The sequence below is a fragment of the Filicampus tigris genome, chromosome 7 (assembly GCF_054856515.1).
Source record: "Filicampus tigris isolate MCC_2025a chromosome 7, RoL_Ftig_1.0, whole genome shotgun sequence".
Classification (NCBI taxonomy): Eukaryota; Metazoa; Chordata; class Actinopteri; order Syngnathiformes; family Syngnathidae; genus Filicampus; species Filicampus tigris.
In genome coordinates this window covers 22,322,994-22,349,603 of record NC_141223.1, presented here as the reverse complement: position 1 = coordinate 22,349,603, position 26,610 = coordinate 22,322,994, and the positions used below count along the sequence as shown (strand labels likewise).

At 42.0% G+C, this 26,610-nt stretch overlaps 1 protein-coding gene across 1 annotated transcript; it reads left to right on the top strand.

The window, feature by feature from the left end:
- Positions 1 to 1,070: 1,070 nt before the first annotated feature.
- Positions 1,071 to 26,586, top strand: taok1a (TAO kinase 1a). The gene is made up of 20 exons (XM_086035629.1): positions 1,071 to 1,670; positions 5,293 to 5,548; positions 9,919 to 9,990; positions 10,067 to 10,168; positions 10,254 to 10,299; positions 10,393 to 10,489; positions 10,605 to 10,718; positions 10,799 to 10,890; positions 10,969 to 11,062; positions 11,157 to 11,238; positions 11,309 to 11,476; positions 11,569 to 11,769; positions 12,243 to 12,371; positions 12,616 to 12,852; positions 12,966 to 13,094; positions 14,702 to 14,905; positions 16,684 to 16,923; positions 18,763 to 18,975; positions 19,317 to 19,499; positions 22,340 to 26,586. Exons 2-20 carry the CDS (start codon positions 5,417 to 5,419, stop codon positions 22,895 to 22,897), a joined length of 3,093 nt encoding a protein of 1,030 aa, XP_085891755.1. The 5' UTR covers positions 1,071 to 1,670; positions 5,293 to 5,416; the 3' UTR covers positions 22,898 to 26,586.
- The last annotated feature ends 24 nt before the right edge of the window (positions 26,587 to 26,610 follow it).

Genomic DNA, 26,610 nt, shown 5'->3' with positions numbered 1-26,610 from the left:
AAGCGTCGGCACACATTGACCCTTATCAATAACAAAATAATGGCACTGCTTTAGACACTGACGCAACAACAATGTTATTGGGAATCCCCGACATAGGGCCGCTTACCAGCTGTTGTTGGCAGAGGGCTAGTGCAGGGCCCCCAAGAGACGATTGATATTGGTCCATATGAACAATGCAACTGGAAACTCCTGTAGACACTGCCAGAAGCATCACTAGGTTTTATGGAGGGGGGAGGGGGGACTCTTCGGGGGGTTAGGCCCCAAGAGATACATGTGAGCAGATGCAGCTTGGCACCACACAGATTTATAATACTGGGTAAAAGTTTATAGTCATATATTATATATATTAAAACAGTGTGTTTATAGTCAAAAGCCGTCTATCTGACGGACCTGTCTATCCGTCGTTGACGGACGCCCCTTTTGCTGACGGTTGACGAACGACGGATTTTTTATAATTTTAAATAGATGGGGGGGGGGCATTCGTGTGGGGCATGTTTTGCATTACTATGCGATCCGAACCGAACACGAAAGTGAAGAGGAACCGAACCGCTCGGACATAATTCAGTTACGTTACTGAAGCTGTACTTACATGCTCACAATCACATACTCTTTAATGGTCCAAAACCCCCATTTTGATTTCTTTCGTTCATCTCTTCCTAAACCTCCAGGAAAACAGCGTTAAATGAAGATGCCCAACTATATGAAACAAGATGACTTCTCAAGTCATATAGTTCAAGTCTAAGTTAAATTGAGTCATTAAGGTACCAAGTCCCAAGTCATTCCCAAATTTTTGGCAAGCAAGTTGCAAGTCCTAAAAATAGCAACTCGAACGAGACTCGAACCGAGTCACATGACTCGAGTCCCTTATCTCTGCTACGTCTTATGCAACCCTCCATGTGCAACATTTGGTATAAAATACATGTAAAAACAGGATTTTATATTTAATTCATTGTCATATATTGGAAAAATGGTCGATAGGAGTGGCATTTAAGAAAACCAAAAAGGTTGTGCTGTGTGTATGAAGTGTTATTGGCTTGGAATGTCTCCACCTCCCGGTGTTTGTGGGTCAGAGAGAGTTGAGTGCAACAGGCAGCGAGCAGGGCGGAACTGCTCAAGATCGTTGAAGCGAGGCGGACACTCGGCCCTGAGTTTAACATCCAAGTCGAAGTTTAGTTAAGCATGCTGACGTGCTCGGCCTTTTTCTGACGTTACCCGAGCGCACCGCGGACACTATCGTGGCTCGTTTAAAAGGCCGTTTTGGGCGCCGTTTGAACTTCACTGACGTTATTGCCCTCAACTTGTTTTTTTCCTTTTCTTTTGACGACAAGGGAGGCGGCGCAGGCAGCCATCGGCAGCCATCTTTGGACCTGCCTTGCCTGGGGTGGGATTCGACTATTCTGGCAACCCTGGTCACTTCATTGGGTGTGGATTCTAGTTTTTTTTTTCTAACTTTCTTTTTTTTTTGGTAGTTTTTTTTAACCTAAATGAACTCCGTCGTCTTCCTGTGGCCATCGAGTGACAGCGTAGAGAACCGCAAGAATCCGACACGCTTATTCGGCCACGGGCCCAGGGGATGAGAAAGGAAGGAGCACTTGTTTTTTTTTTGTAAAGTGTTTTGAATTTGACGACATTTCTCCAGCACCGTCTGAGAGCTGGCCTGTCAAAGGAGGGTGAGTTCGGAGCTAACATGGCTAAGCTAGCGTAGCAAACATCCCCGTAGCTTAGCCTCCCAAATGTCTCATCGCTACTAAACGGATTCGAAGTGAATGTCATTCCTCCCAATTTACAAACGCCGAACTACACGCTCAGTTTTGAACGTTACGCGCATTGTCGGGCTTGTTCAATCATGCGAAACGGAACTTCATTTAGCTAACGTCAAGTTTGGGTTTAACATCACAGCCAACGCTGGGCTACTAGTCGGGGATCTTCCTTAAATCACACCATTTGAAACACTTTAACACAGCTAGAGTGGGTTTATTTTCCCGGGAGGTTGTCCCACAAAAGTGACAAGGATAAGATTATCTCTAAATCTACTTGTGTTGCAACTTCACCGGGTGGGGGGTTTACTCACGACAGGTAATCTCGTTTGGCTGGTCAAAGTGGGCTACGGAGTTAGCATTATCACTGATATAACTGCGACATACGTGGGTCGTAATGATTGTTTTCACATGTAATTACCCACGAGAAAGTTAGCTATACTTTTAACATGAGGGTGGATGAATATGTTACAGGCTCTACTTCTAGCAAAAATGTATGTGATCTTTTGGTTGTCAAAACGAATGATTAATCTGGTTAAATCTTATGTTTAGTAAATGTGTGTTCTGTTAGTTGAAAAGTGTTGTCTGAGGACTCGCTATAAGACTCAATATAACCGGCATCTTCAAAGTCAGGCCCGGGGGCCAATTGCAGCCCGTGTTCAAATTTCTACCGGCCCGCAGCACCTGGCAGAAAATGTTTGGCCCGTCTGTTCTGTTGACCACAGCAAAAAATACAAAAAGCTATTGTATATTCCAACAGAAGATGTCAGCAGACCTGTGGCTGTGCTTTCGGGTGCTTTCAGAAATACATAGCGAGCTCGACCAGCCTCTTCAAACACACCACTCTCAAAGTGTTGTTAGGTGTCAGAGTGCATCATTGAAGGACTGCTTTTTGTGGCCATTTCCATCCCATCTGGGAGACTGTAGCGAAGTAAAAGTTGACAAGATAGGGCCGTTGCAAGTTCAGGACAAGTGGAAATTAGCAGATTTTTTTTTTTTATCACTGAAATACAAAACAATTGCTTCTGCCTAGTTCACTAAGAGACTAGCTCTTTCCAAGGGATTCAATATCAAGAGTCACTACCAGACGAAACACGCAAACTACGACAAGGTGACTGGTAACGAACGCCGTGAAAAATTAAACTGAAAGCTGTATGGTCATCATTTTACTTTCGTTCCTTACGCCCAATAATTCCTTTTTAGGCCTAATATGGAGATACTGTAGAGTTAATTGCCCTATACCTTATGTGAACAGGAAGTGGTGAGAAATATTACATGGCGAAGGCACCAGTTGGGAATACCAACCCTCCAGCTCATTTGTCTCGTCCTGCCGCATTCTTGCACAAGTGTGTGCTGCGGTGCAACACTGTGTCACGCGTGAAGATATGAGTCGTCCTTATTCACGCATGTCGGCTGAGAATACCGTCACGGAGTGCGGCAACAAAGATCATTCATTCCATGACAATTACTGGGTGGAACAATGGCAATAAAGGGGCACAGTGACCCATATGGTAATTAGGTGTTAATGGAGACATACGCATTTTTGTCATAATATAAGCCATTTTACCAGGTGTCTTAATAACATGTCTGTGGCATACTTTCCTCAAGAATTATAGAAAATTATAGGTTAGTTTTAGGGGTGGAGTTGTATTTTTAGTGAGCCAGCCTTTGTAAAACCAGGCTAATGGCAAGTCTGTTTTTTATTAGAATGACCACTGCGTTCCTGCTGGCTCGTGCTCATCTCTTCTTCCTCGTTTGATGTTGAGGGTACATGGTGACCGGCTGTTCAGTTCTACTAGCACAATACAAGTCCAAAGTGTGGCAAAAAAGCGAGTGCCCAAGATATTGAAGGTATTTTTGTGGCATATTACGGACATATCACCAAAATGCAAACACCCAGTGAGGTATTTGCCAGTTTTTGAAGTGATACTTTTGTATTGGAATTCCGGCCCGCCGAGATGATTGTGTCAATGGCTAGCCGTTTTGTTACGGTAAGGCGCTGGTTCTCCCAGGCGGCAAAGAGAAGTCTTGTGACTCCCGCCTCGGCTCAACATCTACTTTCATCTGAGCCACGTTAGCCTAAGCGAGACTCTTTTGGTGATCTTTTTTTACAGTCCACATCTGTATGGCAGTAGCAAGAGATGGCATAAATAGCTCTGCGTTAACTCTATGAATGTTTTGACATGACAGGATTTGTTGACCTCGTTGACGCTGCCTGCTGTATGTAATTTTAAACAACAAGCAAGAAAAACCCACATTTCCCCACAGGCCAGCATGAAGTCCTTTTCTCACATTGCTCTCTTTTTCTCTGTTCAGAACTAAAGCAGGTTACAAAGATTTTTAAACCCTAGAGATCCCGCATTTGCATTTAGTAATGCAAAAATTACTACACCATGGTATGGTTGAGGTTATGTTTTCCAGGAGCGTACAGGTTTGACGAGAAGTCCCACCATTGGAATGCTTTGTCTCAGTTAGGCATCTGACAAGTGAGGCACTGTGCTGTCACCTCGGGACCTTTTGTCAAGGGGTGACATTGGTCTGACTGCATACCACTGGCGGCAGTGTGTGAAGTGAGGGTTTTCAGGACGCAGACCTCTGATCTCATGACTGGAGTTGCCGCTATGGCAACCGACTTATCTTTTGCTACCTCAGAGCGTCCTCCACCCCCGAACTCCCATTACATCTCATGTTGTTGATCTCTCTTGCTTGCTTAAAAAAAAAAAAAAACACCACAGAGAAATCCAGCAATATGTTGAGCAGTGTACGTATGCTAGACCTGTAGCTGAAAAGGGAGGCTTACTTCATGGATGGGATTTTCTGAATTCGTACCAGTGCTGTTCATGTCAAAAGGTTAGGTTTAGTGACCCTTAACTTTGTTGAGCGGAGGCTTGTGCTTCATGTAATGCTAACTTACTGCTCTATATTCTTGTACTTTTGTTAAGGTTGTCTTTTTTTTTTTTTTTTTATCTCTTTGCCTTCAATGGTACACTGCTGTGGTGGCATCACATTCACACCCACTCATGGTCTCACACATAAAACATACACTTGGAGGTTTTTTGAAGTGGTTCAACCACTGGAGGTGTGTGTGAATGTTTTTCCCTCTCCTGAAAATGTCACCTGAATTGTATAATCATATAAATCATATCATATAATTTATGGTGCTGCTGAACTGCCCCTTTCCAATCCAGAATAACAGTAGTCTAAATGCTATATCGTCGCTGTACTATGAAGAACACATATGTCCAGTTTTAGAATTGTTAAACTTTCCCGTTAATGCGATGTCTGTAACGCGGAAACACCATTCACGTAAAAATAAGAAAAATGAAAAAAATGGACGCAAGTGTTTTTCACAGGACAGCGACAATATACACTGTAGTGCAATACTACTAAAAGCCCTCAAAAATAACAAAAGCAGACTTTTACCTGTTGGACCATTTAATATTGCTTATCCGTGCTACCCGTGTTGGTTACATCTAACCTAATTAGACAGCTAATATAATTTTTTAAATGTAATAATATTTTTCCTTGCTTTCAGTGGTGATCACATATGAGACGACTGTCCTGCAAATGAGCCGTCGGTGGGGGCTTTTTAGTCGCTGTCGCAGACCCAGATAGTTTGGCGGCAGCGGCTTCACCCTCCACCCTACCATCTCCCCACTATGCCCAACAGCAGTCGGACGGGGAGCCTAAAGGACCCCGAAATTGCGGAACTCTTCTTCAAGGAAGATCCGGAAAAGCTCTTCTCTGACCTGCGCGAGATAGGACATGGCAGCTTTGGCGCCGTATATTTTGTGAGTACATACCGTTCATTAATGTGAATGTCATATTACTGTTATGTCTGAAAATAGAGTCTAGGGGCACAAATTTACGGCCTGCGAAGGAAGGGGTTTGTCCTTAATTTTTTTTTTTTTGGTCTTTTCTTTTCTTGAACACAAATCACAAGAATAAAAGATTGATCTCTGGAATGCGTGCCTACACATCAAGTGTGAAACAAAACAGTTAAATAACTCTTTTTAAAGTAGTGTCTGGAAATTAACTGTTGAGATTTTGTGACATCACAATTTGGATAATTTAAAGAAGCTTAGTTTGTCTACCCTTGACAAGGCTGGGCAAAGATCCACCATTTTTACACAATGATCTGACAATTTTAAGCACTATCATTTAGGGGTGTAACGGTACACGTGGGTGTATTAAGACGTTTCGGTATGGCATGTTCAGTTCGGTCCACCTTGCGTACTGTTGGAGTTTTTATTATACGCACGGGCGCTATTGACTGTTGCACACGGGAGAGTGCCGGCACAAAAGAGGGGCCAGTACTCCAGAAGCCGTGATAATCACAATCATCATAAATGCATGGATACATGGCATTATTATGGCATACGCAAACAAGACAGAGCTCGAAGGTCCCCCGTACACTGCGGTCTCCTTTTTGGGAACATTCTGGCTTTCCTGTTAATATCGCCGATGAGGAAAGGTACGTGGATAAGTCCCAAAGTTGTGTGCCGACATTGCTACATGAGATCGGCGGCTATGTTGCAGGTAGCACGTCTAACATAACGCACTTAAAACGGCATCATCCAACTTTGAATGTTTCTTAGACAAAGAAGCAAGCAGTCTTTTTAGCCAAAAACGTCAAACTTAAATAGCGAGATTTATCATATTGTAGCGTCTTCCAGGATCACGCCGTCAGAGGGAGTTTGATTATCACGTTTTTATTATCACAACCGGCTACTGTGGGCCACAGCCGACGCCATGCATTTATGAACCTCGGAAACATCACAACTCGGCAAAACACAAATCCGACCACAACACAGATAACCAAATTTGTTACAATACCAATCACGGCTCAGATTTAAAAAACAGGTCAGCTGTGATTGGTCGTTGTGAGCAGTTGTGATGTCATTTTCAGTCAACAGAAGACAAAATGGCTGCCCCCAGAGATGGCTAAAAACTAATGCATTTTGCTGCTTAATTTATATTCCACAAACGCAAAATTAATCAGAATGCCTCGTTTCAACTAGTGGGCCTGCTGAGAACATATTCTTGAAAAAGATATGTCTGCGTTTATGTTTATGGATTTATGTTTGAAGTTTTTTGCTAAAAAAGCAGCTTTCTTCCTCATGGAAGAAACATTCACATTTGGATGATGCCGTTTTAAGTGCGTTATTACATTAGATGTGCTACGTGCAACATAGCCACCGATCTCCATGTAGCAATGTCGGCACACAGCTTTGGGACTTATCCACGTACCTTTCCCCATTTGGCAATTTTAACAGGGAAGCCAAAATGTTCCCAAACAGGAGACTGCAGGGCACGGGGGGACCTTCGCGCTCTGACTTGTTTGCGTATACAATTTATCCATGCATTTAAGATTTATCACGGCTTCTGGCAAGGGGTGAGTATTGGCAAGGATGTTGCAATACAATACGTATCACGATACTTGGGTCACGATATGATATTGCGATATCACGGTATTGCGATATCACGATATTGTGATGTTTTACCCAGTTAATATCAAAATTACCTGTAGAGATGAGAAATTAAGTTGCTGTATATGTTAATCAGAAAATATAGATCAGAGGACAAATTGAAAAAACTATTTGCTTCAAAACATTCTATTTATTATTTGTGTTTTTGCACATTTTCCCTGAAAAAAAGAAAATGCACACTGCCATCATTAAGTAAAGTGCAACAAGTTTCTTTTCTCAAAAGTCTCAAAGTAACCATGACAACAATGGCGGCAGTGAGAAAATTAAGGATAGAGTGCCCCGAGTTACTGACAATGCACAAAAATAAGAAAAAATATTTTTTTCTATTGTCAGTTTGAACACTGATCTGAACAGAATCTGAACAGAATAAGAACTGAACAGAATGAAAACAAAATGCCTGTCTTTGCAGAAGCATTGCAGGCATTACACACTGCCATTATAAAATCAAGTGCATCAAGTAACCATTGCAGTACATTGAAAGCATTCTAACCACATCCTCAATCATGTCGTGCCAGCGATGGCACACGAGTCTGGCGCTCCTCTACAAGTCTCGAGCATAACGGATAGAGTATCTTGAGTAACTGACAATGCACAACAATACATAAAAATACATCCTAGTGTCAAGCCTAATGGCAAGCTCTGCTGCGACGGTCATGTTGGACGCATTGTCTGTGACATTGGCGGGACTTTATCCTGTAGGCCCCATTTCTCAATTGCCCTTTTCAGTACATCCGCGATGTTACTGCCGATGTGGCTTTCATGCATTGCCCTCGTCTGCAACACATGTGACCATTTCCCAGTCGTCAGAAATGTAATGAGACGTTATGGTTACATACGACTCGGTGGCCCTGGACATCCACCCATCACACGCCAGGGCAACTCTTTGTGCTGTGCTGAGAGGTTTTTAAGGGCTGTCTTCACCTCTTTGTACATCTTGGGTACAGCTGTTTCCATAATGTGGATGCGTTGCGGTATCCTGTAACGAGGCTCCACTATATGTACCATCCACCTGAAGCCAGCTTTGCGGATGTTTTGATCGGCAATAAAAGTCTTTGATCGAATATTCCGATCACCTCATTTTTCACGAAAATCGGCCAATCATGATCGGTGCCCGATCGATCGGAGCATCCCTAGTGCAAATCCTTACAAATGAAATGCACCATGGCCTCTGTGGCACGCTGGGCACGAGGTGAGTTAGATGGTAGTAAGTTGCCCATAGTGGTCTGGTTTGGCTCAATACGCTTTTGTGGCTGTTTCTCTGCTAACATCTCAGCATGATGTCTTGCTAGGTGAGCTCGTAAGTTAGTTGTGTTACCACGAAATTTCACGAGAGCGAGGCAAATCTTGCAGACGGCACTGTCCCTGTCGAGCTCGTTTTTACCTCCTTTAAGTTGGAAGCCAAAGTACTTCCAAACTTCAGCTTTGTACTGTGGAGGGGTTGTGGAGGGCTGGCCATGCTGTGTGGGATTTGAGTCATTCCGCTTCTGCTCCTGTGCCTCTACTTCAGAAATGGCGCTGCGCCGCACAGCAAAGTCACTCTACGGCACCACCTATCGCCGTGGAGGTGCAGGGGTGGCACATTTTTTTTCCCCTAAAGCAATCGACATTAGGAGCTGAAAAATCTATATTATATTTGCCGGCTGAAAATCGCAATACATCGGCAAATCGATTGTTTTCCTCCACACCCCTACTTCTGGCGTACTGGCTCCTCACCTGTGCCCCCTCTCTCCTACGCGTTCAACACTCAACAGCGTCCATGTGAAAACTCGCCTGCTTGCGCGTAAGCCCGCGCTAATAATAAAAACTGATCAGTAACGGTACACAAGTGGACCGAACCCAACTTGCCACACCCAAACATATTAATACACCCATGTATACCGTTACACCACTAATTATTATTAACATTCAAGATATTAACATCAAAATTAGGATGACGTCAGTCACGTGAACTTGCCATGCTTGTGTTGCTCAAGTAAAGCTCAGTCCAACCAACCAACTGCATTCCTCAGTATCTTGCTCAAAGACACTTTCACATGGTCAAAAGGGACAGGGATCGGACCCACAACCGCTGGGTTGGAAGATGACCACTCTAAAATTCAGCCATGCTGCCCCTCAACATTTGTCAGTCACCAAAAGTAGTTGCTGTTGCGACGAGAATGAACAACAGCAAGCTGCATTAGCAAGGCAAAACGTGATACCACTCATGTCTTAATGAATTGTTTTTTTGAAGTTGAGCTATAACTGTTGCGTTTATATAGTAATCGGGAATTTTCAAAATAATTGCTTGAAAAAGTTGTGGAAAGTTTCAAATTTGTATCAGATCTACTAAAATCTTGCCATTTTTATTTACTTTTTATTTGTGATTTTATGGCCAACAGGAATGGGGGAAAAAACGAAACTAGTCAAAACTTGACATTTTTAACCTGCTGCATTCGGCAGTCTTGCTAGTCAAATTTTTCAAACGCCCGCTGGCCCACCTAGACAAAAACAAATTATGCAGGGATTACTTTTTCACTAAAAGAAAAAAAAGATAGACTAGGGACAGCTATTAACCAAACAATAATAATACTAATATTATTATTTTTATTGATTTATTTTTATTAATTTCTTTTTTATCCGCACTCCTATTCATGGGATGATTATGTCCGTATCTTGTGTGCTTTGTCATTCAGGCCCAGGATGTGCGAACAAGTGAAGTGGTGGCCATTAAAAAGATGTCCTACAGTGGGAAGCAGTCCAGCGAGGTATGACTCCCGAGCACAGTCATGACGTGGCTTTTGGTTTGCCATCTGACTTATTTCCCTTCTGCACTCTCCTCAGAAATGGCAAGACATAATCAAGGAGGTGAAATTCCTGCAGAGAATACAACACCCAAACAGCATCGAGTACAAAGGATGTTACCTGCGAGAGCACACGGCTTGGGTAAGACACCATGGAGTCATGGGTGCTTTTGATGAGCCAGTTAATTCCCTATTTAACTATATTATATGTTTGTATGTTATAACAGCTGGTGATGGAGTATTGTCTAGGCTCTGCTTCAGATCTGTTAGAGGGTGAGTCAAAGTTGAGCAGTTTTCACAAGTCCTTGACTCAGTTTTCCCTTCTGGATTGACAACGCTGCCGGTTGTTTTCTTTACCTTCTCCAGTGCATAAGAAACCCCTACAAGAGGTTGAAATTGCTGCAATTACCCACGGTGCACTTCAAGGTTTGGCCTATCTTCACTCCCACAACATGATTCACCGGTGAGTGTTCAGGGGCGTGTTGCAAGCACCGACGGCCTCGGGCTTTCTGTCTTCTGTACAGAGTTGTTGTCATCCCCCCTAACCACCCCTCCCCTCGCTCATGTGTGTTGGACAGAGATATCAAGGCAGGAAACATCTTGCTGACAGAGCCAGGCCAGGTGAAACTCGCTGATTTCGGCTCGGCCTCTATCGCCTGCCCTGCCAACTCCTTTGTTGGGACGCCATATTGGTATGCTGAATGATGTGCATTGAGCAGCACACACATTTTGTAACGGCAATCGTCGTTTATATGCTTTTGTGTGCTTTTAGGATGGCCCCAGAGGTGATATTGGCTATGGACGAGGGCCAGTACGATGGAAAGGTGGACATATGGTCTTTGGGAATAACCTGCATTGAATTGGGTAAAGTCACTGACAATGAACTAATATTTCACATCTCAAAGCTGTTATATATTATCCTGACGTGTGTCTGTTTTGTAGCTGAGAGGAAGCCTCCGCTGTTCAATATGAATGCAATGAGTGCCTTATACCACATAGCACAAAATGAGAGCCCCATGCTGCAGTCCAGTGAATGGTGAGTTGAAGTTGCATTTTTGTTTCAGCTTTGTCACCCCAAAAAGACTAATACCACAAAGTGACCATTTGTATGTTGTATTCCCTCGTTTTAGGACGGATTATTTCAGAAACTTTGTAGATTCCTGCCTTCAGAAATGTCCACAAGATAGGCCGAACTCCGAGGAGCTCTTAAAGGTCAGCATTAATAAATTCACTGACAGGGCATCATCATTTAAATGCTAACACAGGTGTGGTCTTTCTTTAGCACGCGTTTGTCCAGCGCGAACGTCCCGAATCGGTTCTAATAGACCTAATAAATCGGACGAAAGATGCAGTGCGAGAGCTGGACAATTTGCAGTATCGCAAAATGAAGAAGATCTTGTTTCACGAAGCCCACAATGGCCCCACAACTGAAATTGCGGACGAGGAGGAGGTCCGTCAAGCTTTGCATCCTTTTCTATCGCCTTAATTGTAATATGTAGCGCCTTTGATTTTGACACCGTACACGTGGTGCTATTTTTTCAGGAGCCAGAGCACAGCGTGGGCAGAACGGGCACGGTGAACAGCGTGGGGAGCAACCAGTCCATTCCCAGTATGTCCATCAGCGCCAGCTCCCAGAGCAGCTCTGTTAACAGCCTGACAGACGCCGGTGACGACAAAAGCGAAGTGGACATGGAGGGGGACCACACTGTCATGTCCAACAGCTCTGTCATTCATGTCAAACCGGTAAAACAAGTCCGAATGCTTTGCCAATTGTTTGCAGCTAGGAACTCATTTGATGCCTTTTTAACAGTACTTTAAAATTCATTGTGTTGGATTATATCTGGATGTTATGTTAACTAAGTTGTGTACTAACAACTAGAAGAGTGATTACCAGCCAATGTGTCGCGGTAAATATGTTTACATTGTGTTTATAAGCAATTTGAATACGTTTCAATGCGATTAGAGACTGAGGGGACAGGTATTTTAAAAAGAAAAAAAAAATGTAATGCATACAGTATTTTATTTACACTTTAGGCATGCATTTTTTGTCTGTTATAATACAGTTACAGTGTTTTAATACATTTAAATGAGTTGAAAGTGATATCCGCCTTGGCTCAAAAAAGGTTGGGAAACACTGATCAATAAGATGGCCGGTAGTGTTTTTACGACAGCGACCATCCATTTGGTGACAAATGCTTGTCCTGCTTAACTTTCAGGAAAAAGGAGCGCACAACAAGGATTCACAACCTCATGTTAAGTCAACTGAGCCTCAGTCCCAGCCCTCCAACGCCCCACGGCCGAAACGGAACCGTGAACACTTTGCAACTATTCGCACAGCCTCAGTGGTAAAGGCCTGTACTGTGTTGTTTTGAATTTGTGGAACTATGGAAAGCTATTTGAGCGTTTATTTAATATTCTTAATATCCAGGTTGTACCCATGTACTAGTATCCTCACTCCAGCCCTTGTTTAGGGTACACTAGTAAGACGATTGTCTTGCTAGAAATGTATTTTTTCCACTACTTGTGCTGCTTTTGACCTACTAGTACATAATTAAATGTTGAAGGTTCTTTCTCTCCCATGTTCACCAGCTCACTCGGCAGATTAAGGAGCATGAGCAGGACTCTGAATTAAGGGAGCAGATCTTGGGATACAAGCGCATGCGGCGGCAGCACCAGAAGCAGCTGATGGCCCTGGAGAACAAGATGAACGCGGAGATGGATGAGCACCGCCTCCGCCTGGATAAGGAGCTGGAGAACCAGAGGAACAGCTTTGCTCAAGAGATTGAGAAGCTGATCAAGAAGCACCAAGGGTCCATGGAGAAGGATGTATGTCTTTTTTGAAGTGTTTTGGTCACAATACATCACCTTTTTGATTTTCTTTTTTTTTTTTTTGTCTTTCCTGCCACGTAACGGTCCTCATGTGCGTTGTCTTTCGACAGACAAAAACGTTCAGCAACGACGAAAAGAAATTCCACCAACACATCCAAAGCCAGCAGAAGAAGGAACTCAACAGCTTCCTCGAATCACAGAAGCGGGAGTACAAACTGCGCAAGGAACAACTGAAAGAGGTTGTGAATCCTAACCTGCTTATTGACGACAAGGGAGGCATGATTTATGTTTGTCCTAACATGACTTTTTAAGGTTGCAAATGACAAGCACTAGGGGTGCAACGAATCACATAAGTCACGGTTCGGATTGGTCACGTGTTTTGAGTCACAGATTGGATCGTTGTTCAGATAGGGGAAAAAAAAAAAAGGATAAATAGAACTTTGTCTTCATTTATTTTATGAAACACTTTTGCCCATAAAAAGAAAATCAACTCCAACTCAAGGTACCCTGACAGACATTTTGAGATAAGTGTTTTCTTAAAATTATTTAATGAGCAAAACTGTTTTATAAAATAAATGAAGACAGTTTTATTTGGCAACAGTTTGTTTTTCTTTTCTTTTTAAGAATGAAAACGGCCTCATAAAGTGCAATTTAAGGAACATTCCCTTCCTTTAAACATGGAGAGTGCATTACAAAGTAATCTTAGTCCACAATTTCAAAAAAGAAGTAAAAAAAAAAAAAAACATTGAAAAAGAAGTAAAAAAAAAAAAATAAAAAAAAGTAAGCCAAGGAACAGCTGTTGCAAATGCTAACAGCAAGCCGCTAGCCACTAACGCCAGAGACTTGTGCTGTATCATACACTGATGGCGTAATTATCAAGCGATTTGTTAGCATCCTAAATTAGCGACTGAGTATGATTTTTGGGATGGCGTTGCGTTGATACTGGAGGCAACTATGTAATGACAATTAAAACTGCGATAATTCAAGCCGAAACTTCGAAAAGTCAGGTTAGCCGTCACGACGCCACGCGTGCCAACTTGAGTGTAAAAGTCTACTAAGGCTATTGCATTGGCATCAATGACTCAATGGATTAATTGGTAAGATTTATTTTTAAGTTTGCCTTTGCGGAGCCGGCATGTTTGCAGCATCCTTGACATGTCAGTCTGAATGACTGACAAGAGGCAGAAAACAGTCCTGTATCATTAATTTGAGGACTCGCTTCACCGCAAGTTGACAAAATACATGTGACTCCCATACATGTGACTTACATGATCCACCGTGGTGCTTGATCCATACGAATCTTAAGAGCAAAAATCCGTTGCACCACTAACAAGCACTGAATTAGTTTTCGCAACAGTGCAATAATACTCGGTCACATGGCACAGCAAGGCACACTTATTTAACACCATACTTACTGTTTATCATTTGATTGTTTCATATCGTCGCTGTCCTGTGAAAAACACTTTAGGAAAATGTTTTAATTTTCACATTAATATGATGTCTGTAATGCAGAAACCCCATTCATGTAAATAAGAAAATTGAAAAAAAATAAAGACTTAAAGTGTTTTTCACAGGGCAGCGATGCTGTATGATCGTGAAGTGTTTTCCATACAAATACTTACTGTAATTATGATGACGGCCTAACAGTGTTTTTTTATACAAATCTTTACAGTAATTATGACTCTCCTACGGAGTACGCTGATATACTGCGGTGGGTTAAAATATCATCATAGGAAGGGAACTCAGTCGTAAAGCAGGGGGGCCCCCTGTACCTTCAAAAGCACATACAAATCTGTCAACACCACGGAGCATGTTATGTTACCTGTAATGTGGTTTCCCCCTTTAGGAGCTGAATGAAAACCAGTCAACTCCCAAGAAGGAAAAGCAAGAGTGGTTATCCAAGCAAAAAGAGAACTTCCAGCATTTCCAAGCCGAAGAGGAGGCAAACCTGCAGCGCCGACAAAGGCAGTATCTGGAATTAGAGTCGCGCAGGTTTAAACGGAGGATTTTGATCGCTCGCCACAACATTGAGCAGGATTTAGTGCGTGAGGTTAGTAGCCGCCTGTTTTACACTCATGCTTCATTGTTTAGTTGACAATCTAACGGTTTTATGCCACGCCCCATTGTCTCAGACACACTTTTTTTCTGTTATTTACTTGGATTTTATTATGTTTCAAGTTTTCTTTTTCTTGCAATTTTTAGAATTCTACAATACAAAAAATATAAAAATGCAGGAAGCTAGTTGAACATTTTACAGCCATAGGCTTCTGTTTAGCATTTGGTATGATCCAGCCCAGTGCAGTGTTCTCCCTGCAAACTCTAAATACAGAGAATTTTTTTTTGTGACAGCAGTAGGGGTGTAACGGTATACGTGGGTGTATTAATACGTTTTGGTATGGCATGTTCGGTTCGGTCCACTTGCGCACCGTTTCTGATCAGTTTTTATTATTACCGCGAGCTTACGCGCGGACGCTATTGACTGTTGCTTGCGGGAGAGGAGAGTGGCGGCACAAAAGAGGAGCCGGTATGCCGGAAGCCGTGATAAATCATAAATGCGTCGATAAGTGGCATTATTATGGCATACGCAAACAAGCCAGCGCAAAGGTCCCCCCGTACATTGAGGTCTCCTGTTTGGGAACAGTCTGGCTTTCCTGTTAAAATCGCAGATGGGGAAAGGTGCGTGTATAAGTCCCAAAGTTATGTGCCGTCATTGCTACATGAGATCGGCGGCTATGTTGCAGGTAGCACGTCTAAAATAATGCACTTAAAACAGCTTCGTTCTCCGCTGCTCCTCTCGCTAGCTGTACGATGCATTCACTGAACCTCTGAAACATCACAACTCAGCAAAACACAAATCTGACCACAACACAGATAACCCAATTCGTTACAATGCTCAACGATTTCAGTGCCTAAAAAGTGTAAATCATTTCATAAAGACTTTTTCAAGTTAGTGTATTTTTTTTTGTTAGCAATAATTTTTTAGTTAGCAATAATAATTGTATCGGTTACTGTTATTGTATGTATTTTTTTCATCGCAAAAATTGTATACATGTACTGTAATGACAGCGTGTCTTTAACTTGAATACTTAGACGTGTCATATGTTGTTGCTGCTGAGTATTCAAAGATTTCATTGTCTTAATAGTTTACAAAATCAAGAGATCTTTATTGTTAGTGTATTTTATATTCTGGTGTAATTTCTTAGAATATCACCTGAACGGTTCGCTTTTATTTATTCTTCTCTAAAGAAAAAAAAAATGCACCGTTTACTTCTTTATCTTTTCAAAATAAACATATTTAAAAAATATATACCCGGTATATAATTTTTTTTGTATAAAAAAAAATATATAGATATACCCAAGCGAAGTTTCCAAGAAACCGAACCGAAATGTGATTTAGCGCACCGTTACACCCCTAGATAGCAACCATTATTATTATTATTATTATTTTTTTTTTTTTAGGTTTTAGAGTGAAGTGCTTTTATCTTTTTTAATACTCATCTAGATTGACGGTAGCCCAGGGCCACTACTTGACTATATATCATGAATATACAGGGCTAGTTGCGATTCTGGCAGGGCTACCACAACATGGCTCATGGTGGCCCCAACTTTTATTTTTCTATTGCTGTTATCTTGAGTAGCTTTAAGGTATCCAGCATGTAAAGCAGCAAGTGACTGCTGCCTGTGACCACAATGCATCTCTTGCAAGCTGTGTTTTTTGGGAAAAGGGTTAGAGACGACCGTCTTGAAATGTTATCATATGCAGGAAAGATCCTGGTTTGTATGGTATTTGCTTTTGTACTGATTCTCTTCCTTGGTGCCCTCAACCAGGAGCTAAACAAACGTCAGACCCAGAAAGACCTGGAGCACGCCATGCTCCTGCGGCACCACGAGTCCATGCAAGAGCTGGAGTTCCGCCAGCTCAACACCATCCAGAGGACGCGGGCCGAGCTCATCCGAATGCAGCACCAGACGGAGCTCACCAACCAGCAGGAGTACAACAAGAGGCGGGAGAGAGAGCTGAGACGCAAGCACAGCATGGAGGTTCGGCAGCAACCCAAGAGCCTCAAGGTGAGAAGGGCGTTGCGTGTGCACAAGGGCTGAACAGTGAATCGAATTCAAATTGATACCGCAATGGAGTAGAATGCAGGCTACAATTTGTTGGAAAAACTTGATCGGCAGGCTTCCTTTTTATACAATTATGCATAGTTTCTATCTGAGCTGGGCATTTATTTTACTAAAAATGTGCGGACCATTTATCGCCTTCCGCCTACAGCCCTTCCGACTGTCATTCTAAACGGGCCTCCGCTAGCGTTTCCGACTACCAGCTTCGAATAAAAAAACAAAAAAATAAAAAATAAATCTCTCCCAGCCCCCCGGCGCGATATCGACAAATGAGAACATGGCTGCATTCATCATCATCGCAGCTTCACCCGACATATCCCTTGATGTATCTCACCAGTCTCGTTCACGTTAATCAATGAACGGCATTTTTGAACAACGGTCTGTTCAGAAACTCATAAAGATATTCAAATATTAAGCACAAGGACAATGAAACAAGTGTTTGTTAACGTTTTTCTTAAAACGTCTGACCTTAACTAGAATTCCGTGTAGCATTTTATCCAAAGGTCCTTGTTGTGTTGATGTTGAAATCAAAAGTTAACTTGCCATGATTAGAGAGTTTCTTATTCATCGTCTTTAAAAAAAAGAGAAGTTGATAACGAAGAAGAAGAAAAAGAATCCGCCGATTTTCAAACCACCGGGCTTTCTGTCGTTACCACATACATTACGGCGCTCGGGAAGCTGTGCGTCATAGTGGGATGTGACGACGATTACATGTTTTTCATATCATTGTAAGTCATGAACAGTTTGTGCTAACAATGTAATTCCAACGGATTCTGAAAGCAGAGAAGCAGAGCTTTACATCGATACCATGTAAGGGGTGGGGGGCCGCGAAAATAGACGGTTACAAAGACGGAGAAAAAAATGGGCTTCCGACTATGCTTAGTCAAACTATTTTTTTTTTTTTAATTTCCTGTTTATCGCCAACAAAATGGGCGTCCGTTATAGGCAGATTGGTGGACCGGTCCGTCACATAGCCGTCACATGCCCAGCTCTGGTTTCTATATTTATATGTGTCTAGATTAGTTCAGTCCTTAAGAAGTGCAGTCCACATATTTACAACTCCGTTACAACTCATTGTTTCATGAAGCAAGAAAAGTTGAAAAGTTTTGCATTGTTGTCATCTGATTTAAGGCTCACTGCCTCATGTTTATGACACATTCTTTGGTAGAATTTTGTGAAGTTATCACGGTAAACGCTTAAAAGACTGCACGTCCAAGTGTTTAGCAGATTAACAAGTCTAACTGGAGTAGATAAACTGTGTTTCATATTAATTAATTTGCCTTTGTTTTGGCATAAAACTAACGGATAAATTAAAAACTTCTATGTATAATAAATCTGATACTGTTGTAATATAGATTGGTTTATTGCTTGTGTTTGTTAAAAATACTTGGAAAGAGGACCCTGAAAAAAGTAATCGCAAAAAAAGACTGTGGCTCTCCTTGCCCACAGCTGAGGATCCTACAGTGCCTTAATTGCTCCTTATTTCACATCACTCAATCAACAAATTATCCAAAGCTTGCTTGTGCTTGGAAATTTTGCTTGCAGTAAAACCTATACACATGCAAAAAGGCTAATTGTATTCATTTTTGTGGTCTTCACTGAGAACCCTTCATAATAACCTAACCCTTCATGATAGTATGTTTTCATGTATGTATTTGTACGTAATCGCATAAAAAAACGAATTTGGTAATGGGTGTGGAACAGACTAAATCTATTTCCATTCATTTGGACAGGAACGAATGAAGTTCATGAACAAAGGTTTTGAATGTAATTCTAATTTGACAGTCCAAAGAGCTACAGATCAAGAAGCAATTCCAGGACACCTGCAAGATCCAGACCCGGCAGTACAAGGCGCTGAGGAATCACCTGCTGGACACCACACCAAAGTCAGAACACAAGGCTGTGCTTAAGCGCCTGAAGCAGGAGCAGCACCGCAAACTCGCCATCTTGGCCGAGCAGTACGACCACTCCATCAACGAGATGCTGTCCACTCAGGCTGTGAGTCACACTATGCCTCAAGTATGCAAGTTGACAGATACGTCGCTTTGTTTGCTGCAGTTTCCTCAATTAGTGGCTGTGATAAACAAAGAGGTTGATTGCCAAATACAGGTGTGTTGCGTTTACAAAGACCTTTGATGCGGCATTGCATCGCAAGACACGTCATTACCAAATGAGCACTGGGGTTTTATGCACTTATTTTAACCTATGAAAATGCTTTAAAAATGTCTCTCTAAAATTGAAAACTAAACAAAATAAGATTAAGACTTGAATTTAAAGAAAAAAATCTACAATTTGATGAAAGTCATAATGACTCAATGATTTTGTCTCTTAATCTCCAGCTTCGTCTGGATGAGACTCAAGAGTCCCAGTGCCAGGGCCTGAGAATGCAGCTTCAGGAGGAGCTGGAGCTTCTCAATGCCTATCAGAGCAAGATCAAGATGCAGACGGACGCGCAGCACGAGCGCGAGCGGAAAGATCTGGAACAGAGGGTGTCGCTACGCAGAGCGCTGCTGGAACAAAAGGTTTGTTCTATCAGTTTATTCTTCGCCGTACAGTGAACCCTCACTCTTTGCCGGCGTTAGGGACCAAGCTCTGATGCGAATAGCAATGTTTGCAGGTAATTGAGTACGATCTTTTAATACACTTTAAAGCAATGCAAACACATTCAAAACATTTAATATGTTGAGGAGCAAGAAGAGCAAAAACATTATACAGTGTAACTAGTGTTGGGCATCGTTTGAATTTGGGCGATTCCAGTTCCTCGATTCGATTACGGTTCCTAACGATTCCGATTGTTTTTTTTTTTGTTTTTTTTGAGGGGGTGGTCAAATATTTGTTTCATGAACTTTTTCTACTGTTTATGAATTTTCCCATGATTTTCTCAATGGATATTTTTGACAAATACAATAATATCAAACCTATGAGCTTGAATTACCCCACAAGAGAGCTTTATTTTGGAGAACCTCAAGAAAATACAATACAATAATGCAGTTTATAGCCAGAGCTGGGCATCGGCCCTCCGTCCCCGGTTTCCCGTCTTGCATATTCAATCGACCAGCGTGGTCCCGGCCCAATCGGCGTCGATTACGTAAAGATTACGTAACACGCAGGTGCCGCACGAGCAGACACACCGCCAAATAAAGAAAAAATATCAAACAGAAACAAATGACACACACACATACAGCGTTGTCATCGGTGAAACGTCATTGTGTCTGTGGGACTGCAAGGTACACCACACCCTTTTATTTTTTTTTTCCTTACTCGGCCACGTGTCAGGAGTGCGACACCTGTGTGACGCGGTATTGGTAAAGTCCGTTCTCGACGCCGGCTGACTCTGACCGACTGGGACCACGTGGGTCAATTGAATATGCAGGACGTAAGCCGGGGACGAGGGCCGATGCACAGCTCTGCTTATAGCGTGCTACTTAACACCTATTATGGGCAAGCCAAGTGTCCAAATTATAAGAAAAACTTGTGCTCGGTGTGGGCATTAAACATATTTTATTTGTATATTTACCCGACTCTGACTGCGGTGCTGATGGCATCACTTGGCTGAGGGTTGGACTCGGAGCTGGCGACCCCACCTCACTATCGCCGTTGTGAAGGAATTTCAGAACACCTGTAGGTCGACGCAAAGAGCCAAACACTCTTAACAATTCTAACCCGCGGAGGTAGATTAAACGTTGGTGTTTAAACATATTAGACGTGCAACCTTCTTTGCACGAAATTAATTTTTAAAGGCAGCTTTTTTTTTTTTATTTTTTTATTTTATTTTTTTTTTTTTTTTATGAAGTGCAGCCACACTTTTTACCTCTTTGTTGAACATCCATAATTATCACCCCCCCAAGCATTATCCTGTAGTCTAATCGTTGCTGTCGGTGTTGTCGGCACTTGCTGCTTGCCGGCGTGGCGCACAAACATCTCCTAGTGGTTGTCCTTGTCTTTCGTTTGCTCTGCTCCGTTCGCACACTATTGGTACTTGGTTTGTTTTGGGCGGCTTCCTCCGCGAGACGGATTAGAAATCAAAATGTGGCAGCGACATTTTAAAACCTGAACGATTCCGGAAGAACCAAAGTTTTAGTCTCGGTTCCTTGTGCTCAACCCCAACCAATTTGTAATCGGTTCCTCCAGTGACTCCGACCGTACAAGGATAGAACGATAGGGGGCGTGGCCATTCTCCTCATTAACAAGAGGCGTTATTCATGGAGTCACTTATTTCCTAATTTGTCCCAAATGTATTGATAAAATAGAAAATGACAACTCTTTCCATTTTTCCTGTTAAAAAAACGTGTTAGTGAAAACATGGCCATCCCGCCCCACCGTCCCTTTAAGGAGAGCCAACAAATTGACTGGCATGCCGTAGCTAAAGCTGAAGTCAACCCAAACATATTTTTTTCAAGAATATGTTCGCAGCAGCAAGCCCCGCGACCCTTGTGAGGAAAAGCGGTATCGACAATGGCTGGATGGATGGATGGATGTTCCCAGCAGGCCCACTAGTTGAAACGCGTCATTCTGATTAATTTTGCATTTGTGGAATATAAGTTAAGCAGCAAAATACACTAGTTTTTAGCCATCTCTGGGGGCGGCCATTTTGTCTTCTGTCGACTGAAAATGACATCACAACTGCTCACAACGACCAATCACGGCTGACCTGTTTTCTGAATCTGAGCCGTGAGCGGTCGTTGTGGGCAGTTGTGATGTCATTTTCAGTCAACAGAAGACAAAATGGCCGCCCCCAGGGATGGCTAAAAACAAGTGGATTAACACTTATTCCACAAATGCAATATTTACCAGAATGCCGTTTCAACTAGTGGGCTTGCATAGAACATATTCTTGAAAAAAAAAATTGCGTTGGCTGTCCTTTTAAAGGAATAATGACTCATAACTTCTTTTATATTGTTTAATACCATAAAACTGCACCATGCGAATGAAATATATACAGAATAAGGAAAAGGCAAGAGACCAGGAGCATTGTATATCTATATAGGCAGAGGAATAACACATCAAAGTTTGAAAACTGTCAACATGGTGTGGTGTTAACATAGTACATGTTTGTTCTTGAATATTCTCCAAATATTCAACATTTTGTTTAAAGATAAAAGTTTATTTACTTTTTTTATCTACCAAATATTTCAGAAAGGGTCGATTTTGAGCTGTAATTTGAAAACTGTGATACCGCCATCAGAATCTAATATTGGCCCATGCCTTGTTATAACTGGACAAAACAAACCAAAAAAGATCAAAATATCGGGATCCTAAAACTCGGAGCCAGAAATGAAGAGGGTCCACTGTGGATGTTTCTGGCTACACAAAGCTGGAGAACAGCCGCGTGTGGTGTTTGTGACCACTTTTTGCCTTTCAGATCGAGGAGGAGATGATGTCCTTGCAGAACGATCGCTTAGAGCGAATCCGCAGCCTGCTGGAACGTCAAGCGCGAGAGGTTGAGGCGTTCGACTCGGAGAGCATGCGCCTGGGCTTCAGCAACATGGTGCTATCCAACGTCTCCCCGGAGGCACTCGGCCATAGCTTTCCCGGATCGCCAGCAAATTGGGGTCTCCATCTTCAGCATCAGCAGCAGCAGCAGCCGCCGTCATCAGGGAGCTTTCACGGGTCACACTGGAGCGGCGGCGGCTCGGGCGCCGGATCGAGCCGCCAAGGCAGCCATCGGCACCATCACTCGAGTCCTGGCGGCCCGCATACGCCGCAGAGCTGGGGTCAAGGCGTGCAAGGAGGCGGGACTCCGCAGCCGTGGGGCCACCCGTCAGCGGCATCCCTCTTGTCACGCGGTGGCGCTGTCGCGCAGAACAGCCCCCAAGGCATGGGGAGGACACCTCCCGGGGGCCTCGGTGAGCAGGGCATGAGCAGGAGTACCAGCGTCACCTCGCAAATATCCAACGGGTCCCACCTGTCCTACACATAAGTTGCTCTGTCAGCAGGCGCAGATGGCAAGTCCAACGAAACAGAAAAGAAATCTCCCCTCCGTTTTCTTCTGTGCGCACACGCATGGATGTGTGGTTGGATTAATGTTGCTCAGGTCAAATGGGCTGCAAATAGGTGTAGCTCCCCCAGCCCCTCCTCCCCTCTCAGCAATCATATAGATAATTTTTATTGATACCTGATCCTTTTTTTTTTTTATTTACATTGTCATTCACAGCTCTTGCTCCTATTTTGCACATGAAAGCACTGTTGAAAGCCTTCCCATAAAACAACAATAATGATATGCCCCCCAATGGAATTCCCCCTGGCCCGTACTAATTGTGGTTTGAGACAGTGTTGTGATGCCAGCCTGCTGCGATGGCCTTGGGGATCCATTTAGACCATCGCCAGCCAAAAGAAGTATTTTTTGTCCCTTGAGTTCAAGGCCACAAGCTTGACGATGGTGCCTTTTCAGCTTGTTTGAAGGAAACATACATCTTAAATGTTAATAGTGTGTGAAACAGGCCAGTTGCATGCATAACACCGTACTTTGCCCCACAACCCGTTTCAAAGAAGCCCTCCTGTTTAGACTCTTTTTGGTCATGTTCAGATAGACGCCCATATGTATAACTCTAAAGCTCCCTGGTTTAAAGCGTGAGTGCTTTTTTTTAAGCATTCTTACCATCCTTTTTATTTCCACAAGTCCCAAATATATTCAGATGTATACACAGTGGTGATGTGCCGAGTAGTCTTAAAAAAACTGAGAAGTGGAGAGGAATGTGTAAATATTGAAATATGTGTGTATATATATATATATATATATATATATGTATTTGTATATATATGTATTTGTGTATATATATATATATATATATATATATATATGTGTATATGTATGTATATATATGTGTATATATATGTATGTATATATATATGTGTGTATGTATGTATATATGTGTGTATACATATATATATATATATATATAAATATGTATATATATGTGTGTATATATATACATGTATATATGTATGTGTATATATGCATGTGTATATATGTATATATATATGTATATATGTATATATATGTGTATATATAGTAGTCCTTTTAGAGCGGTGGTACTCTTTAGAAGTGACATATCAGTGTCCACAGTGATACGCTTGCCTTCAGAAACAATCAAAATCAGAAGTCTTGATTTTTATCAGTGCCTTTTTTAGAGAGAAAAAACTGCTGCCTTTTTAAAGCACTTTATGCTGAATGCAAAAAAAAAATGTTTTAAATATTTGTTTTGGCAAAAGCACCTGGTAGATGAGTGTTATGTTGTTGGGATGATGAGTTGGGGTGCAGTACACGGCAAGCCTGGTGCGCGTGAGTTAAAACCCACTTTAGCTGAATGTGTGGAGCCTTTAGAGTTGTGGTTTTGTTAGTTGATCAAACCGATGGAACTGTTTAGGCTGGTTGCATGCAGGTAATAGCCATGACCATGACAGCAGGCTGGGAGCCACATCATAGCCGGAGTGAGGTGACAACACGAAGGTGCTTTATGTGAGAACATGTTGGGACTGACTGAATCGAGCACCCGTGTGCATTTGTGAGCGAACGCCCAACTTAGAATATGAACAAATGTGGCATAGAGCACTTAGCCATTTATTTTTACATGTTACAGCAGCAAGCCTGCATTGCGCGACAAAAGCTTTGAAGAAAGGCTGTCAAACTTGTTTTTAAGCTGTGGGCCACATGGTCGTTTCAGTGTGGAAAGTACTAATTTTGCCCATTTTACAAGTCTACCCATTTAGAAAGAATGGCGAGGTCTAATTTTCATTTTAGGTGCACTTTACCTATTATGGAGAGAATCGAGGGGTGAAAATCCAGAGAATCAAACTTGAGTTTTAAATAATTTGCATGAAATAAGTTGTTTATAATGTTAACTTTGAAACGCAATCTGGCAAGTTTCGAAAAGTGTACAAAACTGCCAAGAGACAGCCCCACAACTGAGAGATCTGAAAAAGAGCTGTATGGAAGAATTAGCCAAGATCCCTTGCACAGTGTGTACAATCCTGGTCAAAGAACCACAGGAAAGTTCTGACCTCTAATAGTAAAAATACTTATTTCATAAAATAAATTGAGTGATTTTTTTTAATGATCTTTTTGTACTATCACTATTCTTTTAGTCTTTGACAATTCAAGTGTAACCACGATGAAAATTACAGACCTCTTCACTATTTGTTATTCAGAAAACTTGTAAATCGGCGGTGTCTCAAATACTCATTTGATCCACTTTATGGTTTCCCTCAGAGAGCCATTTTGACTGAAAACCATACAAATTTACAGGCACCCCATTGTAATGTTATTTATACAGTACTCCATGGCCCCTAAAATTAGTCGAAGTTGCATGCCATGTTTAATGATTTCTGATTTCCAATTTATTTTGAAGGGGGTTTGTTTTTTTAAATGCTTGCAGCAGCTGTTCAAAGCAAGGGAAATTGTCCCTTTATGTACAGTTTGTCAAAATAAAAACAACCCCATGTAGACAACCTAGTTTGCATTAGTGGACCACCACATAAATTGCAGCGGGTGGCCATCGGTCCTTGAGTTTGACACGCTGTGCTTTAAAGCAGCAGGAAACCTGATTGTGTCAAGTGGAATCTCCAAAGTTGAACTCAATCCACTGATCTTCCAGGTTGTAAATTTCAAAACAATTGTGAACATTGCAAATGATCTGAAGCGAAGGAATGCATTCTGGTGCCAATATAAAGGCTGGAACTGTACAGGCAAGTTCTAACCTACCATGTTAACATTGTCATTCAGAGCATTTTGACTTTGGAGGTTTCACTATATTCATTTTTTTTTTTTTTTTAAATAATAGTGACAGTATAAAATCAACAACAAAGGCTTCATAGTTGGCATATGTGAGTAGAACAAGTTCTTGTGACCAACATAACGAAGAGAAGCAATCACTATTTGTCAGATGTATCGGTGAAGAAAAAATGGGAACATATTGTTCCATCCTCACGTCAAAAGCCAAGAATTTGAATATTTGGCCCACAGAACCTCACCCTCCATGCCAACCTTCACTTTAGTTTTCCCTTTTATCAGTGTTTGTGTGTTTGGATAGTTGTTCATGTCCCAACTTTCCACCAACCTGGATTTGTTTATCCCTTTTTTTTTTTTTTTCTTCACTTACTGACTGACTGACTGACTGAACGCGAATACAGGATTCCGAATGAGGCAACAGAGAGAGGGTAGACGTCTTTTCTGTGGTCCAAACACTGTGCCATAGTTGCCAAGCCCGGATGCTGCCAAGTTATCCCCCGCCCCTTCTGTGAACATTGGGCTGTCACATCTGATACAGAGGCCAACCCGCACTCTCACACGAAAATGCTTTGGTGACAAATATTGTGAGAAGAGATTGCATTTCTTTTGAAGATGTCAGTATTTTTATTTTTGTTGGCGCATTACCACTACAACTTGTAACCTGTATTAAATTGTATAGATGGTCTTGAGAGTTTATAAAGATGCTACACATAAAGAGATGCTCAAATACTTAAGTTGGCTCAAATTGTATTAAAAAGAAAGATTCATAAACAGAATATGAATAGAATCAAATATATTTTGTTTGTATTATAATGTACCATTGTGTTGGCAGAGGGATTATTGAAAAGAAATCAGATGTAATAAAGTAATTTTAGTATAAATGGCTTTGTGTCTTTAATCAATTT

What these genes read in the sequence shown, in the direction of transcription:
- taok1a (XM_086035629.1), top strand. Translation starts at nt 5,417, where the DNA reads ATGCCCAACAGCAGTCGGACGGGGAGCCTAAAGGACCCCGAAATTGCG. An exon ending in GTGGGAAGCAGTCCAGCGAG is followed by an intron (nt 9,991 to 10,066) that starts GTATGACTCCCG and finishes CACTCTCCTCAG; the next exon opens with AAATGGCAAGACATAATCAA. An exon ending in AAGGGTCCATGGAGAAGGAT is followed by an intron (nt 12,853 to 12,965) that starts GTATGTCTTTTT and finishes GTCTTTCGACAG; the next exon opens with ACAAAAACGTTCAGCAACGA.